This window comes from Mastigoproctus giganteus, chromosome 8, assembly GCF_048544385.1.
Source record: "Mastigoproctus giganteus isolate SK-2022 chromosome 8, ASM4854438v1, whole genome shotgun sequence".
NCBI lineage: Eukaryota > Metazoa > Arthropoda > Arachnida > Uropygi > Thelyphonidae > Mastigoproctus > Mastigoproctus giganteus.
This window is the reverse complement of record NC_143582.1, coordinates 170,240,353-170,255,844: the sequence shown is the minus strand read 5'-3', so window position 1 is coordinate 170,255,844 and position 15,492 is coordinate 170,240,353. Positions and strand designations below refer to the sequence as shown.

At 40.5% G+C, this 15,492-nt stretch overlaps 1 protein-coding gene across 1 annotated transcript in view; it reads right to left on the bottom strand.

The window, feature by feature from the left end:
* The window catches only part of LOC150082002 (uncharacterized), a 445,992-nt gene extending 430,776 nt beyond the window's left edge, over window positions 1-15,216 (bottom strand). The window contains exon 1 of the mRNA XM_090379046.1: window positions 14,921-15,216. Coding sequence (XP_090235172.1) covers window positions 14,921-14,958 — 38 coding nt within the window. The 5' untranslated portion in view covers window positions 14,959-15,216. The remainder of the gene's footprint in view (window positions 1-14,920) is intronic.
* Between the last annotated feature and the right edge of the window lie 276 nt (window positions 15,217-15,492).

Sequence of the window (15,492 nt, the reverse complement as noted above, 5' to 3'; positions counted from 1 at the left end):
TCTTATAAAATCGTAGTACTGGAAATAAAAATTCAGAACTATAATATGATTTCAGAGAATATATGCTTAGTGGTTTGCAATAAAAATATTATGTTGAAAGGGGTTCGCGAACCAAAAAAGGTTGGGAACTGCTGCTCTAAAGCGTTGTGCACTCTTCTGTTCTGTATGCCGCCAAAATATGGTCCTCTGCTGTACCTTCTCTTCTGAAACCCATCTTCTCTAGTGAAAGCTAAATACTGAAGTAGGCCACATACAAATATCGCCTTCCTCAAATATCGATAACATGTTTTATGTTTCCCCTTAACTCTTTCGAAGTCCCTGGCCGTCGGGTATATGTTATATCTGTGTTGTTTATGGATTATACATGTAATGTACATCTTATGTATACAATACAATAAAGATTATTTATTTATTATTATTATTTTTTTTGTTCTGTGCCAAAGCAACTAAGGATATTGACAGGTTAGTAATATGGCTCTACACTGCTGCATGTATTTCAGAGCTTTTTTTTTTTTTTTTTTTTTTGCCAGTAGGAAAACCGGAGTTTATGGGAAAGTGGACTAAGGGCATAGTGTTTAAGTTGGGGAAGCACCACTGGTGGTTTCCTACAACTGCGCCGTTTTCTCTTGTGCGGTGAAACAGAACTCTGTAAAAGCCAAGGAGAAAGTGGACTGCGGACTGTGCAACTCTCTTTAGAGACCCACTAATTCGCTTACGATGTTAAAAAAAAAAAAAAAAAAACTAATAATATTCCTCCCGCCTTGGCAGTCGAAACTGGCCTTTTCTACACGGTGCAGAAGATATAGTGTTGTAACCACACTGCTATCCACAACAGTGATGCCTATTGCTCTTGTTCTTGAAGATTTTTTGAAGAATTGAATACTCAGACCTCAATACGCCAATTCAAATTATGGTACTTCATTTCATGTGGTTCATAATTTATTTTGTCTTTACAAGTGTGCGTTCAAGGGCTAAATTTTATGCTTATGCGGGCTAAAAAAACGGAATAGCTTGTGGGGTAGGGACCGTCCTTTCCCTGAGATCGGCTACCTAGAGCCCTTATTGAAGAGGCCTTTAAGAATTTCTCTTGTTTCCTCCATGATTAGAATGCAGACTTCTGCATTCTAATCACGGAGGAGACAAGGTGGCGAAACATTTACACGGGCACGAAAGGAGCTGGACACTCAGTCAGAGCATCAGAGCTCAGAGAACAGTCAGAGCCTCAGTCCATGTGTAGAATGTACACACAAAGTCCATACTGGTGATCATTGATAAGATGGATGGTTTCTATATGGTTTAAGAGTTGGTGGTTAATTGATTTTTCCATTGCTTTAAGCTTATAGGACCTATGGGATCGTTCCACGTCATCTCATTGTATTGTCGTCCAGGCGAAGATATAGCCCCTGCCATCAGGTATCTGCAAGCAGTCCAAGCCCTCCTCTCAGATGGGAAGATTATTCTCTGTGCCGACGTTAACTGCCGTTCTGCAATGTGGCACAGCAACTCGGAAGATTGCCCGGGCAATCACAACGGCCGGCAACTCGAGAACTTTCTCGCTACATCCTCTCTTGTAATCCTTAAGAAGCCTAACAACATGCCTACCTTCAATAATACCCTATGGGAGTCCACAATAGACATCTCAGCAGCCACAAGATCCATTGCCACTAAGATCACTGACTGGAAAGTCCGCGAGACTTGGACAACTTCCGACCATAGTTGATTACTTTTACCATTCAACGCTCAATAGAATCAGCACCTCCGCCTAGAAACAATATCATCCGTTATGCAATTAACAAAGCCGACTGGAACCTCTTTAATTTAACGGTCCAAGCTTCCCTTCAAATTCCTGGAAACACCAATCTCACCAACCTCAACCACAACCAGCATCAGAGGGAAAATAACATCAATCATAACCAATGTCTGTGACAAAACAATCAAGAAGAAACACCCTTTCCCGAGTGCTGTCCCATGGTGGTGCAACCAACTGGATCATCTCCGCCATCAAGTTCATACAGCACGGAAATCATTTCAACGTGCTCGCCGTACCTGGCCCCCTCATGAAGTTGATGCCCTACGCAATAACTATCGTAGGCTAAGAAATTATTACAATAATTTAATTAGAGCCAAGAAGAAACAGTCTTGGGAGCACCTGGTCTCCACGACTGGAAACAGTACCCACCTGGGGAGTTGTGTATCGCATTGTTACGAACAAGCTCCCCAGAGGTGAGGTCATCTCCTCTACAGTCACCCCGCGTGGCACCACAACCCTCACATGGGAAGAGTCAGTAAACAACATCTTGGACACCCTGTTCCCGCTAAACACAGATCCTCAATCCAGCCAGCAACAAGAAATCTGTACTGAAAACGCATCCTACAGCACCACTTCTATAGAACAGCCTTTCAACTTAGATGAATTAAAACTTTCCATTGGCAAAACAAAAAACAAAAAAAGGCCAGGGTTAGACTTCATTGAAGCAGAAGTAATTAAGAAGCTTGCAGAGACGCAATCAAATCTCCTTCTCAGCCTGTACAACCATTGTCTGGAAGTTGGACTCTTCCCAGATGACTGGAAAGAGGCCAATCTACGCCTCATTTTGAAGAACCCAAGTAAACCACCAGAGCAGCCAAAGTCATAAAGACCCATAGCACTCCTTCCCGTTTTAAGCAAAATATTTGAACGTCTTCTCTTATCCAGATTGGAAAAACACTATGAAAATGCAAATCTCCAGTCCCCAAACCAGTTCGGTTTTCGGGCAGGCCGTTCAGCAGAAGATGCTCTTCGACAGCTCACGGATTCAGTCAAAAATTCAGCCACCAAATACTTCTTAGTAATATCAGTGGATTTCGCCGGGGCCTTTGACTTGCTGTGGTCGCCAAGTATACTACAAAGACTCAGAGAAGCTAGCGTTCCAGCTGCATACAAGACTATCTTCACAACAGAAGTGTTACAGTCAGAAATGCCTATCGACAAGTCTCCAGAAATGTCTACAGAGGATGCCCCCAGGGCTCTGTCCTTGGTCCTTTCCTATGGAATGTGGTCATGGACGAGTTCCTGAAGCTAGACCTGGGGGATGTTTCCACCCAAGCCTTCGCAGACGACTTGACTGACAGTCACTGGAAACTCCAGAGCTTCCCTGGAAACAACAGCCAACGGAGCCCTTACAAAGCTACAAGAATGGGCCAGCCTCCATAAACTCCATATATCCCCTGAGAAAACTACTTCAATTCTACTCAGAGGAACCCTTCAAATAAGCAGGCCGCCGCAGATTAAAATTGCTGGTAGAACTATCAAACTGACAACTGAATTGAAGTACCTTGGGGTAATTCTCGACCCCAAGCTCACGTTTTACCCGCATATAGACTATTTTCATCGCAAAGTCAGGAACTACACGGCAATGGTAGTGAGGATCAGCAGGTCTGACTGGGGCCTAAATCGCCACTCACTGCATATGCTATACAAAGCTGTACTTATTCCCACAATAACCTACTGTGCAGGTGTCTGGTATCATCGTGCACTCATTGTTCGTGACCAAAGGAAGCTCGCCTCCATCCAGCGTAATATCCTTCTCACTATCACCCGTGCCTGCTCCACAGTAAGCAACCCAGCGCTCCAAGTCTTGGCAGGAGTTCTTCCTCTAGACCTGCAGATAATTCGCAAAGTCGTGCATTACCGGCTAGCAAAGGGACTTCCTACCACCATCCTGGATTTCACTACAAACCCAGTAAACACCATCAAAGAAGAAAAAAAGCGCCTTGCAGTCTACCTTCTTAATGCTTGGCAAAACAGATGGAATACCACTCCCAAAGGTTCCATCACTAAAAAATTCTTACCTGAAATAGCCCTGATCTACCCTAAAGCTCCAGCATGGTACAGCCCAGGGTTATATACCACTTTCCTGATTACAGGCCATGGATCCATAAATCACAAACTTGCCTCTATGAACATCGTGGATGACCCTCGCTGTCTTTGTGGTGAAAACGAAGACTGGGATCACCTATTCTATGTTTGCCCGCTCTACGAGGACCTGCGAACGTTGCTCATATCAAAAATACATGTCTTGCCTCGAGGAAATGAACATTTTCTGATCAATGAGAAAGACCAGTATCACGCTTTCTCTGCCTTCGCCCATGATCTCTTCACCAGAAGAAGATCACTAGTCTATATCTCCTTGCTCAGAATAATCACCTGAGAGGGCATAAATTCAAATTGAGAAAAGACAGATGTAGGATAGACGTGAGGAAATTTGCCTTTAGCCAGCAGGTGGTTGGTTGGTTGAATAGACTTCCATCCCTTGTCGTGGAAGTTGATAGCCTAAATAAGTTTAAGGCTCAGCTGGACAGGTATTTCGAACGAACAGAGGGGTGAAGTGGAAGTGGTTATTTTTTATTTATTTATTTATTTGGTTTTTTTTTTTTTTTTTTTTGGCTGATGCTGCATGAGCTTGCTTTCTTGCATCAAATGCCTCTACTAATGCTAATGCTAATGCTAAATACAACTTCCTGGAACTGATGCACATTGATCAACACCCTTTTCTCATATACTGAACATCTTCACCTAGATTGTGACCACTTCTAGCTACTGAACTTGACACTCAGGTCTCTTGAATTGTTTCATCCGTGTCTCTCTTGATACGTAATTGTCTTCCCACCCTCTCGAGGGCCCTCTTCTTCCACTTCCGCTTAGGTGAGAGAATTCCCACCCAACCTGTGGAGGATGCCTTCCCTTACATCCTCCGTCGATCTGTCTATACCTCCTTTCCTTTACCTTCTCCAGTACATCCTGTACTCCCTGAACCCTATTATTTTATTTTTTATATATACTGTATATATATATATATATATATATATATATTTTTTTTTTTTTTTATTTTACTTGGTCTCTTTCCAGGAAGCTCAGGTGACCTGGTGGAGACTAGCCAGAGAATTATGGGCAGCCTGGCTACCTCCTAGTGGTGTGTGAGGGCAACGTGGGGTCCCATCAGGGGCCCTGATGGGACCACTGTCGTCGAGGTGTGGTTGTTGTTATTGCTATTGGATTTTAGGAGCATCGGTTACTTAGGCCATATTGCTCCTTGTACATTGTCTGTGAATTGCGTGTGTTCTGAGGTCAATTTTCTGTTTTGCTGGAAGAAAACCCAGAGTTTCCGGCAGAAAAAACCATGCTGCCTGAGACTGACTTACTCAGCCACGTTGTGAAAAAGGCCCATAAAAATTCCTCCCGTCATCGACGGCATTCGAACTCAGGACTTTCCACCAGGTGTGGGGAGGACGGTGATCCTACCAACTGTGCTAGCCACGACGACTGTGATGAGCATCGTGTGTTGTCTCGTGACACAGCAGCGAAGCTGCATAATCGCCCAGCTAACCACTCAGGACAGTGCAGGAACAGCATACTACCTCTGTAAATGAAAGATATGATATGAGTTTGATGTTGGTCTGCCTGGGATTATGTTGGTCTGTTGTCCCTCGGCATTCAGCCACGGGGGCCCCTAGTGGAATCCCACGTTTCTTGTCTACTGCCACGAGGAGGCAGCCGGGTATAGTAGGGAATAGATATAGTCGCTGGCAGAAGCCAACCCTGAACTGGGTCTGAGCTTTTCAGGGAGGGCCCTATATGCTAAAAAAACGCTATAAATGTTTTACTGGAAAGAGCGCGGAAGTGAGTTCAAGCGTTGCAGAAAAGGAGGTACAGATAATAGGAAGACTATCCAACTGGAAATTGGATAGTTAAAGGGATAGAGAGGCGCCCCTGAGGAAGGGAGGTCACCCTCCACGGGGGGAATGTCAAGAGCAGTAAAAGGTTTTTGGTGGTAGGGTTCACCAGGCGAAAAGGTTGGGATGACAGGTAGGAGAAGAAAAGCAGGAATTATAGGGAAAAGCAGGAACCATGTAGGGGTGATCGCACTGTGGAATGTTTCTCTTCTGTTTTATGATCCCACATTGGTAGGCAGTCGGTGTCAACTAAAACCACATCATGACACAAGGGGGGGTGAAGTCCGCAAGGCAGGGGGTTCCTGCTAGGTTGTTCTCACTGCAGCCTGATTTGGAGTGCCTGCTAGGACAACACACACTCTATGCGCTGGACATTTATCTCATGCCGGTCATGGCAGTCGGCGGCCCTCACGGGTACCTATGCTCACTGCGAGACACAAGAAACTGTGCCTTTCATGGGCACGACCAACTAACGCTGGACCACCGACATGTGGAAATCTGTCGCCAGGTCTGATGAATCCCTTTTCAAACTCTATCATGCTGATGGGCGTATCCGCATTTTGGGAAACCAACATGAGGCCATGGCACCTCAATGCACTCAAAGCGGACTGGAGGCGGTGGTGTTACGGTTTCGGAACTGTTTTCGTGGCATACCCTGATTCCTCTGATCACCGTTAATCAACAGCTCGATGAGAATGCCTACCTTTCTATTTCTTATCGTCGCAGGTCAAGTATTCCCTTTCATGATGACAGTGTACTCTGGAGTCTATCAATAAGACAGCGCGCCATGCTACAAGGCCTAGCAGATTGCCAACTGGTTTTAGGAACATGACAATGAATTCATCCGATCTCAATCCAATTGAGCATGTTTGTGACTTACTGGAAAAGCACATTCGATGCTACGACTATCCACCTACAATATGTGAGCAATTACTGGACATCCTGTTCAACGCACGGGTAGCAATACCACAGGACACCCTGCAACACTTATGAAGCCTATGCTAAGACGTGTATGGGCTGTATTACGGGCAAAAGATGGCCCATGAAGTATTAGGCAGGTGTTGCTAATTCAAAGCCAACTCAGTGTATATAACCATGGTCTTGATCCACAATGCATCACATTCGGGGTAAATCTATAGGTTATCACATCTTTTCCCGACTCATTCCATTATTTGTCAATATTTTCCGATTCGGTTTGCATTCAAATTTGAATACATACCGAACCTGAAAACAATTTGAATTCAAATCTCTTTATTCTCGATATTGGATGCAGGAGTTATTGAGAAGAAAAAGAACCGTTGTAAAGTAACTTGCCGATTTACGAACACCAGCACAATAGTTCTTAAAGGAGCGAATTTACCACAGATATAACGGTGTGTGTGTGTGTGTGTGTGTGTGTGTGTGTGTGTGTGTGTGTGTGTGTGTGTGTGTGTTGTAAAGCGCTTTTGAAAGTGACCATTTTATATATTTTTTTTGGAATATATCTTCTCATTAAACTATTAGTACTATGGGAATATCGCGGTCATTCACTAGGTCCCCACTCCTTAACTCCAGTAAGATCAAACATTCGTAAATCAGTTTTTCGTAAACCAACATACTGAAGTAAGATATCTTACTTCCACAACATTCCCAACACGCTTACCCTAAAGTGGCAGCACCATATATAAAAATGAGAAATCGAATACTCAGGCCTCAGTACACAAATACACACTCGTACGAAAAATGTAGACAACTTTCTTCTAGAGGATATCTCTGATGCTAAGTTTCCCACTACGAATTTCCTCAACCCAATCTGAAGGGATAACCATTTACCACAACCATCTGCCTCCTGCTTTGAAGCCATCCTACTATTCATCTAAGAATTTTCCCTGTGATTACAACCTATTCCAGATTATAAAGAAACCGCTCATGTGGGACTGAGTCAAATGCTTTGCTGAAATCCAAATAAACAATGTCGAAATTATTCCTTGAATCCAGCTCTTGAGTGACCCTGTCTAAATAGCTAACCAGATTAGTTAAACATGATTTTCCCTTTTTAAAACCATGCTGAGTGTCCTTCAGAATTACATTTCTATATAAATGATCCTGAATTCCACCCTTGATCATTGCCTCCATGATCAAGGGTGGAATTTTTATTATTATTATTATTATCTTTATTTCTCCTAGGAGACACCCGGTTACAGCCATTGACTAGGGGGTGTAGATAAATATTCTGTTATGCAACAGAGAATAATATTATATACAATTTTACATTACATGTAACACTCGTTACAAATACACGTAGCACTTATTATCAGAATTATACGATACATTAATAACTTGTAATCTGCTTAAGACTTAATAAATAAACGAGAAAAATTTAATACTACTGCGTTTAAAGCATAACATCACCATATTTACATTAACACGGATATTCGCAGCAGAACAGTATACAGAATACAAGGCCGACATAGCCTTGTGGTCAGGCGCGCGGGTGCATAAGTAGACGTGCCTTGAGTGACCGGGTTTCAAGCCCACGACTACTGAATACGGTGCTGTTTCTTGTATTCTATCTACCTTGTGAACTCGTTTGGTCGTCCTGGAGTATAAACAAAAAATTTATTTTTATTTATATAATACAGAGTAAAATGTTCATTTTCACTGTTTTCAGCAGTCTGTTTCTTCTGTGGGAGTAGAGTGGAGTAGGTGGAGTAATAACAAACAAAACATCCTAGGATAGGATGTTTTGTTTGGTATTCGGTTTGTTTGGTTTTAAAAACCCAAAGGTGTTCACAATTGGATTCAGAGCTTGGATCTAGGTTGGAAATGGCAGGTTCATCACACTGTTCTTCTCGACTCACTATAGCACTGACTGTGCTTTGTGACACAGCGTCGTTGCGACATAAATTCGGCCACTCTCCAAAGCACTGCCACAGTGCAGGCGAGGAATTGTTCAGAATGTCGCAGTATAGGTTATGTTAAATTACGTTTGTGTTAAGTGCCAAAGCAAACTAAGGCTATGAAGCATCAGTATATCGGTCGGTTTGCTGCACGAAAACCTGAGTTTCTAGGGAAGATAAAACATGCAAACCATGCCTGTTACCGACTAATCCAGCCCCTGTGCGACCCGCAAGGACGTCACAATAGACAAATAAAAACAAATTTTCCATTTTAGGTTACCCGAGCAAGTAACTTATACACCCATCATTTATTATGCCGTGCTGTATATTGCGTGCTCTGTTCTGTTTTCCTGTTTACTGGACACAAAAAAAAAAAAAAAAACCCTAAAGACCCGGGGGAGGGGGGGAAAGAACCTTGCTGCCCTCGCTCGAGAAACTCGATCACGGTGTGAAAAAAAACTCATAAAAAATTCCCTCGTGTCATTGATGAGATTCAAACTCGGGCGTTTTCCACACCGTATGGAAGGACAGTGATTATAACAACTGTACTACGCACGAGGGCTGCACAATAGTCAGCCGCATTCATAATTTCATCGATGACAACCAGTGAGTAAAGTCCAAGCCACGTAAAATAGGGTCATACCATCACAGTACCAACAGCGAAATTCACTGCTGGTGTAATACAATCGGGGTAAAACCCCTTTCTTTGAGCATACACTACACCCAAGTGCCTCCATCTGATGCTTGGATTGTGCAGTATAATTCATCACTCCGCTCCACATTCTGCAACTGATTTAATAGCTAATGTCAGTGCTTACGTTCTTCGCAAGAGGACAAGCGATGGTGTGCACTGTTGGGGGACAGATTCTGCTTATAAGCAGCTGAGCCACAATGGTACTTCATTTATGGTTTTCTTTTCTTTTTTTTTTTTTTTTTTGTGATCGTTCTTCCTATAGCTATCCCAGTTCTGTCAACTGTCCGTAGAATCAGCTCATTAAAGAGTGCTTTTGCGATTTATGCTCCCTATTCACATTTCAAATGTCGACATGCTCCGGGAATCGTTAAATAACGATCTACCCAGCTTGAAATGAATAGTTGCATTACTTCTATCTCGCACTGGTATATGATATCCCACTCTACCATAAACAATGGACATACCCGCTATGCGATATTTTACTGTTAAATATCGCTTGTGAGGCAATACTTTCTCATCCCACTCTGTTTGGTTCATCTATCTACCCACTGAGTGTGTGTGCTTTTATATCCTATATTAACTGGTACTGATATCTACCTGATATGGGATCAATATGTGTTTTATGTATAGAGCATTTGTGGGTAGCACACTTGATAGAATCACCGTCCTCCCCACACCGGGCGGAAAAGATCCGACTTCGAATCCCGTCAGTGATGCGAGTCAGTGAAGCAGTCAAAATAGTGCATGAATTGCTCCAAGACTAGCCAAAAGAATTCTTTCCTCAAGAAATAAGCTCATTGGTTTGGCACCACAGAAAATCTGCAGAACGCAAAGGAGATTTGAAAATTGAAATAGCCTATTTGGTTTGCTTATCGTGTTATTAAAATAGTTGCTATATAACTTTTGCGGTTTTCATTTCAGTCACTGTTGTGCAGGGCTGGGCGTGGTCCAATGGTCAGCATACGTATCCACAAGCAAGGAGGTTGTGGGTTTTCAAGTCAGTACGCTGCCACGAAGAGCGCACCGTCGGTTCTGAACTGTGGCGACGAAAATCTGGCAGCCTTTAATAACAATTAACTGAATATGTATGCAGTCACAACGAATATGTAAACTCTCTGACCTCGGCCGTATCAAGAATAAAGAGAAATTTATTTACGTAATTTTTTGGCACAAGGATAAAAATGTTGCCATTTCTCAATCGTTAGAGAAAGATAACATTCACTAACGAAAACAATTCACTCCTAGCATACAAAATATGGTGGGTGCATCGATTTATGCGTATAAAAATGACCCCATATTTAAAACTGGCTTCTCATTTTTAATATTGCAATTGCCGATTTCTCTCTTTCTTATTTTGTTTTCAGTCATCATCTTTCTTTAGCTTTTTCAACACGCTTACGATTCGCAGATATGTTCCGCAACACGATGGGCGACACAACGTAATACAATTTATTAGTCTGTCATTAAGTACTTGTATAAATAGTAAAGTACACTACAGGGAGACTTCAGGTAACTTCGCCTCGGTATTTTTTTAAATTATTACAAATCCTTTAAAATTAAATATACAAATTCGAAATTATTTTTGAAACATTGTTAAAAAAACAAGAGAATATAAACATAGAAAAGCATATGTAAGCTGAAGGAGAATATAAATATACATAAAAAAATAAATAAAACAAACATACATACATACATACATTACAGTAAAATGTATAATTACGACATTCACACATCCAAAAGTTCGAACATGCCAAAAATAAATTAAGATGACACTGCAAACACCACTAACTGTACACTACTTAGAAAACGGTTATATCACTGGTCTTAAAATGAATAAAAATACTTTACATCTGGATTTTGCTACCTGATAGTGTTAAATAAGCAAGTTCTGTCTTTTTGTCACTGCAAATTAAGTTTGGTTTATTGTTAAAATATTGGCGTAAAATAAAATTATGAATATACACGCAAACTGCCTGTGGATGGTGCTGTCAACCAGTTCCTCGACTGGCTTGGATAATCGACATTTCATTAATATTAATAAAATCATTGAATTGGCATTAATTTAATGCGTTGGTCAGTTTTCTCTTTAATAAAGTGATCTTAATTTGTATGTAGCGATTAAATATTACAATTAACGCTATTCAACTGAAGTTATATGTAGGGAGTACATCCAATGAATAAAGTTAATATCATAAAACCCTGTTATATTTCTTTCTTATATTACTGTTGATATAAAATAATAATGTACGTCAAATAATGGAAAGAAAGGGAGCACTAAATGCATTCAGGCTCAAATTATTCCCTATGCTACCAAAGCTAGTGCCTTAAGCCCGTAAGGATTCCAAAATTATTGCGCCCAGGGCCCTTGATATGATGAAAGATATATCGGGCCGTAGGCACAACGACAATCAAAGGGTTTACACACTTGACAGTGGTTTCTCACCAGGAAAATTCGCCTGGGAAACATGTACTGTTTCCCATTACTTTATCTACGTAATTCATGTACAGCAGTATAAAGCTACAAAGAGGTTGGTTTGTGAAGAAGCAAACAAACTGAAAAGGTCACTCACCAGGTGACTCTGAGAAAAGCGGTAACATTTGACTGTCGAGATAAAATTTTTGGCTTGAACCGAGTGAAAAGTCCTAAAACATAGGACGAGACTTGAATTCCCGCCGTACACAGTCTGTATACAAAGGTCACGTGAACCGGTATTTCCTGTACCAAATGAGCGAGTAATGCCTCGAAGCTGGCATTACACCAACTAAACAAGCGAACAGGGATATCATTGGCATGTCTCTTGAACTGTGCCGCTGGGTCCTCAGGGAGGGAATATAGCTTCTTATATGTAACCTTATGGTGTGTGTGAAAGAAAAAGATTTGATAAAGAATTATATTTCTAATGTTCTCTCTTTTTCATTACAACAGTCTTTCACATGTCTAAAAGGTTCCATTTCTTAAAGACCATAGTATATTACACTCATCTTTCTTTGCAGTATCACTATTCAGTATCAACTAAATAACGTGAAGGTGACTCGTGATTTGTAGCGGCCAACCGCTATTTATACCCGCAAACTTCTACGTTGATCTCACATTCCATTTGTCATGAATAAGCCTGAAGGTACTACAGCCATTCATACAGTGTAGCCCAGCTAATTCAATCATGACAGCAATACAGAGGTATCTTTTTTTGTGTACTAATATTATTCGTCCACAAATGAAATTTCACATATATTAAACCATTAACTTCTAGATACTGTTGAAATGACCTACTGTGATTTGATCTTTCATTCTTTCTCAGGTTAATATATCCTATTCAAAATTTTTTAAAACTTGTCTGCTTCTGAGTAAAACAATCTTTGAAAAATCGACAAATGTTAGGGTTAGTTAAGAGTACTATAATTTTTAGCAAGCTGATTGCATCAGACTGTCCATTCAAAACCTTTGGGGAATCACAATAAGACATCCAGGTAAGGGTGAAAGGGGCTGAACCCCCCCTTATGATCAAAACAATAGTGATTTCTTTACGCTACGTGATGATCAACGCTGAATGATTTCCTATTTCTGGTTTAGCCCCCCCCCCCCTGGAAAATCCTGGGACCATTTCTAAAGACATTAACTATGAAAGAGTTCCTTTGCTCAATATCAAGGTGATTAGATGAGAATCTTAAGACGCCAACCGCTCTCCCTAAAACTGAAAATTTGTCTTCAGGTATACTATCTTAAAAAAATATATATAATAATAATAATGATAAAAACTCGGCACATTATCAAATAACTGACGGGATAAATGTAGCGTACTTTATTTATAAATATCTTAGAAGCTATGGTTGGTTATCTAACAGCATTAGATATAGCGATAAAGTAGTGGTGACGTGTTTCCTTTTCTGATGGATTGCATTCATTCGACTTAATGGATAAGATCATAAGAAATTGAAGATAATAAAGAACAATATTACATGACGGCAGAATTAAAAATGTTTTCAATCATGTAGCACGTAAAGTTAGAATATGATGTTTTTCAATAAATTGAGTTTCGGGGCATGTTTAGGGGTTGACAATTTCTTTGCTTTCGCAAGAGACTGACTAATTCATCAATGGAGGCCAATTAAAAATAAGCACATTTACTTACTCACCTTTAACACGAAATATAATTGACGCAATGAACTTGCTATCAATAATTAATAATAATAATAAAAAAAAGCTTTAATAAAATTCCACCTAAATAAATAAATTCTAAATAAACTTATTGGGGAATATATTGTTCAACATGTGGGAACAGTATATTCAATGTAAATATCTAACCTTGAGATGAATACATACGGGGTGAATCAAAGGACACGCAATATATACTTCCAGTTTAATTTCAATTATTATAAATATAATTATAACAGAGATTGCAGTAAGTTTTATTTCTATTATTATATTAGAGATTGCGAAAAATATTGAATCTTCCCAAATCTAAGCACGAACTATTTTCATCATGTTTAATGAAGAAGAGTCACATAGTGTTTGTTATCATTGAAATTCATTTGATGTTAAATTTTAATTCTGCCAAATGTGAAGGTTGTTAGTTTATAGTAGTGTGAAAGATAAACATACACGCACATCGTCATCATCCGCAAATGATGAGGGCACATCGACGTATTTATGCAACAATTACCGTCCAAACTGGCAAGCTAGTTTCATCGCAATTTGACGAGGTCATTCAAAGTTACAGAGATAAAGTTAAGAGGTTATGATACGCTATTTCAGATATTACAATTAGGAAATATTGTATTCCCAAACAGATTATCAACAAATTACTAAGGAATTCTTTTTTGGACTGTAGAAACTATGCCTTCTTTGTTTTAAGTTTTATCAATTGATACATACAGTCTATTTTCAAACGCAAGTATAATGCACATATCTTTCTCAGCAATTCCAAGAGACTTTATAAAAAGTTCTGTAAAGATAATCACACTACGATTTTACAATTAGTAAAATTATAGTGCGATTACAATTGTAGTTACAATTTTAGAATCAATAATGTAATTGTTCAAAAATGTGTGTTCACCTACTGAGACCTTTTAAAAGGTTCTTAAATAACATAATACTCCGGAAAGCTAGAACTCTAGCTTTGCTCAGTAACACGATTTCAAAGGAAGTGGGAGAAAGTATCAGTGCTCTCAAAACTTGGCTACAAAATAAAGTCTGGGGAACAACGTTTCAAAGATACAGAGAAAGATTACAAGTCAGACAGTTTTGAAACTTCTCAAAAGCCATAATATAAATCCTTGAAAACTATACAATGAATACTACTCTCAAGAGGTAATCTACATTAGGCAGCACAAAATACCGTAGAAGTTACCATAAAATTTTAGAATTATAATCGCTTTTATTTTTGACCATTAGGTAGAACATTCGCTTTGAACAAAGACAGAAAAGAAAACTGGAAAAGAGCGCCTATCATAATACCATTTTCACTTATTATTTTGCACGCCTAAATCTTCGATCCACGCTAGTAAAACACAGGTAACTTTATGTCGTCATGAACCGACCTACACGTGACTTAGTATGGTTAAGACTCAGCAATTTAAAGCGACCAACAATCAGCGCCCCCAAACGAGTAACTTAAAACTGAACTACTTGACTTACCTTTTCCGTCCCAAGATTTTTGACAGCGCACTGAACATAGTGTTTCTTGAGAGATATTTCCACAAGTGTCACCAAATGTTCCTGCTGGACATCTCGCACTCCTCGAAGGGAAATTACTTAGTGCTTGTGAACTTCAAAGCAGTCTAGAGCGACACCGGTCCACCATAATGGCCGTTTCTCGAGAGCATGTGCGGTAACCTGGCACAACAATGAGTCGAACGCAACCGAGGTGCACGATGGGACGATAAAAACCGACGAGGGACGCTGCTGCTCTACACGGCTGACGCCATGAAATCCCCCCTCCTATCTACCTGAAAACTCCGCCTACAAGCCGTTAGAAACATAAGCCGAAACAACTGTGTTCATAGTCCGACGACCACCCCCGAACTTGGGCCTCACCAGCCGGGGACTGTGAGAAACGTGCACAGTCGATTCCGACGGCAACTCGCGACAGTGCCGATCAGGTAAGGCAGCGCCACGTGCTAATACACCGGCGGGGAGGGGAGGGGGTTAAAATCAAGAGGAGACCACGACAGGCACCTGCGCACCACGGCAGATCTGTACTCAACAGA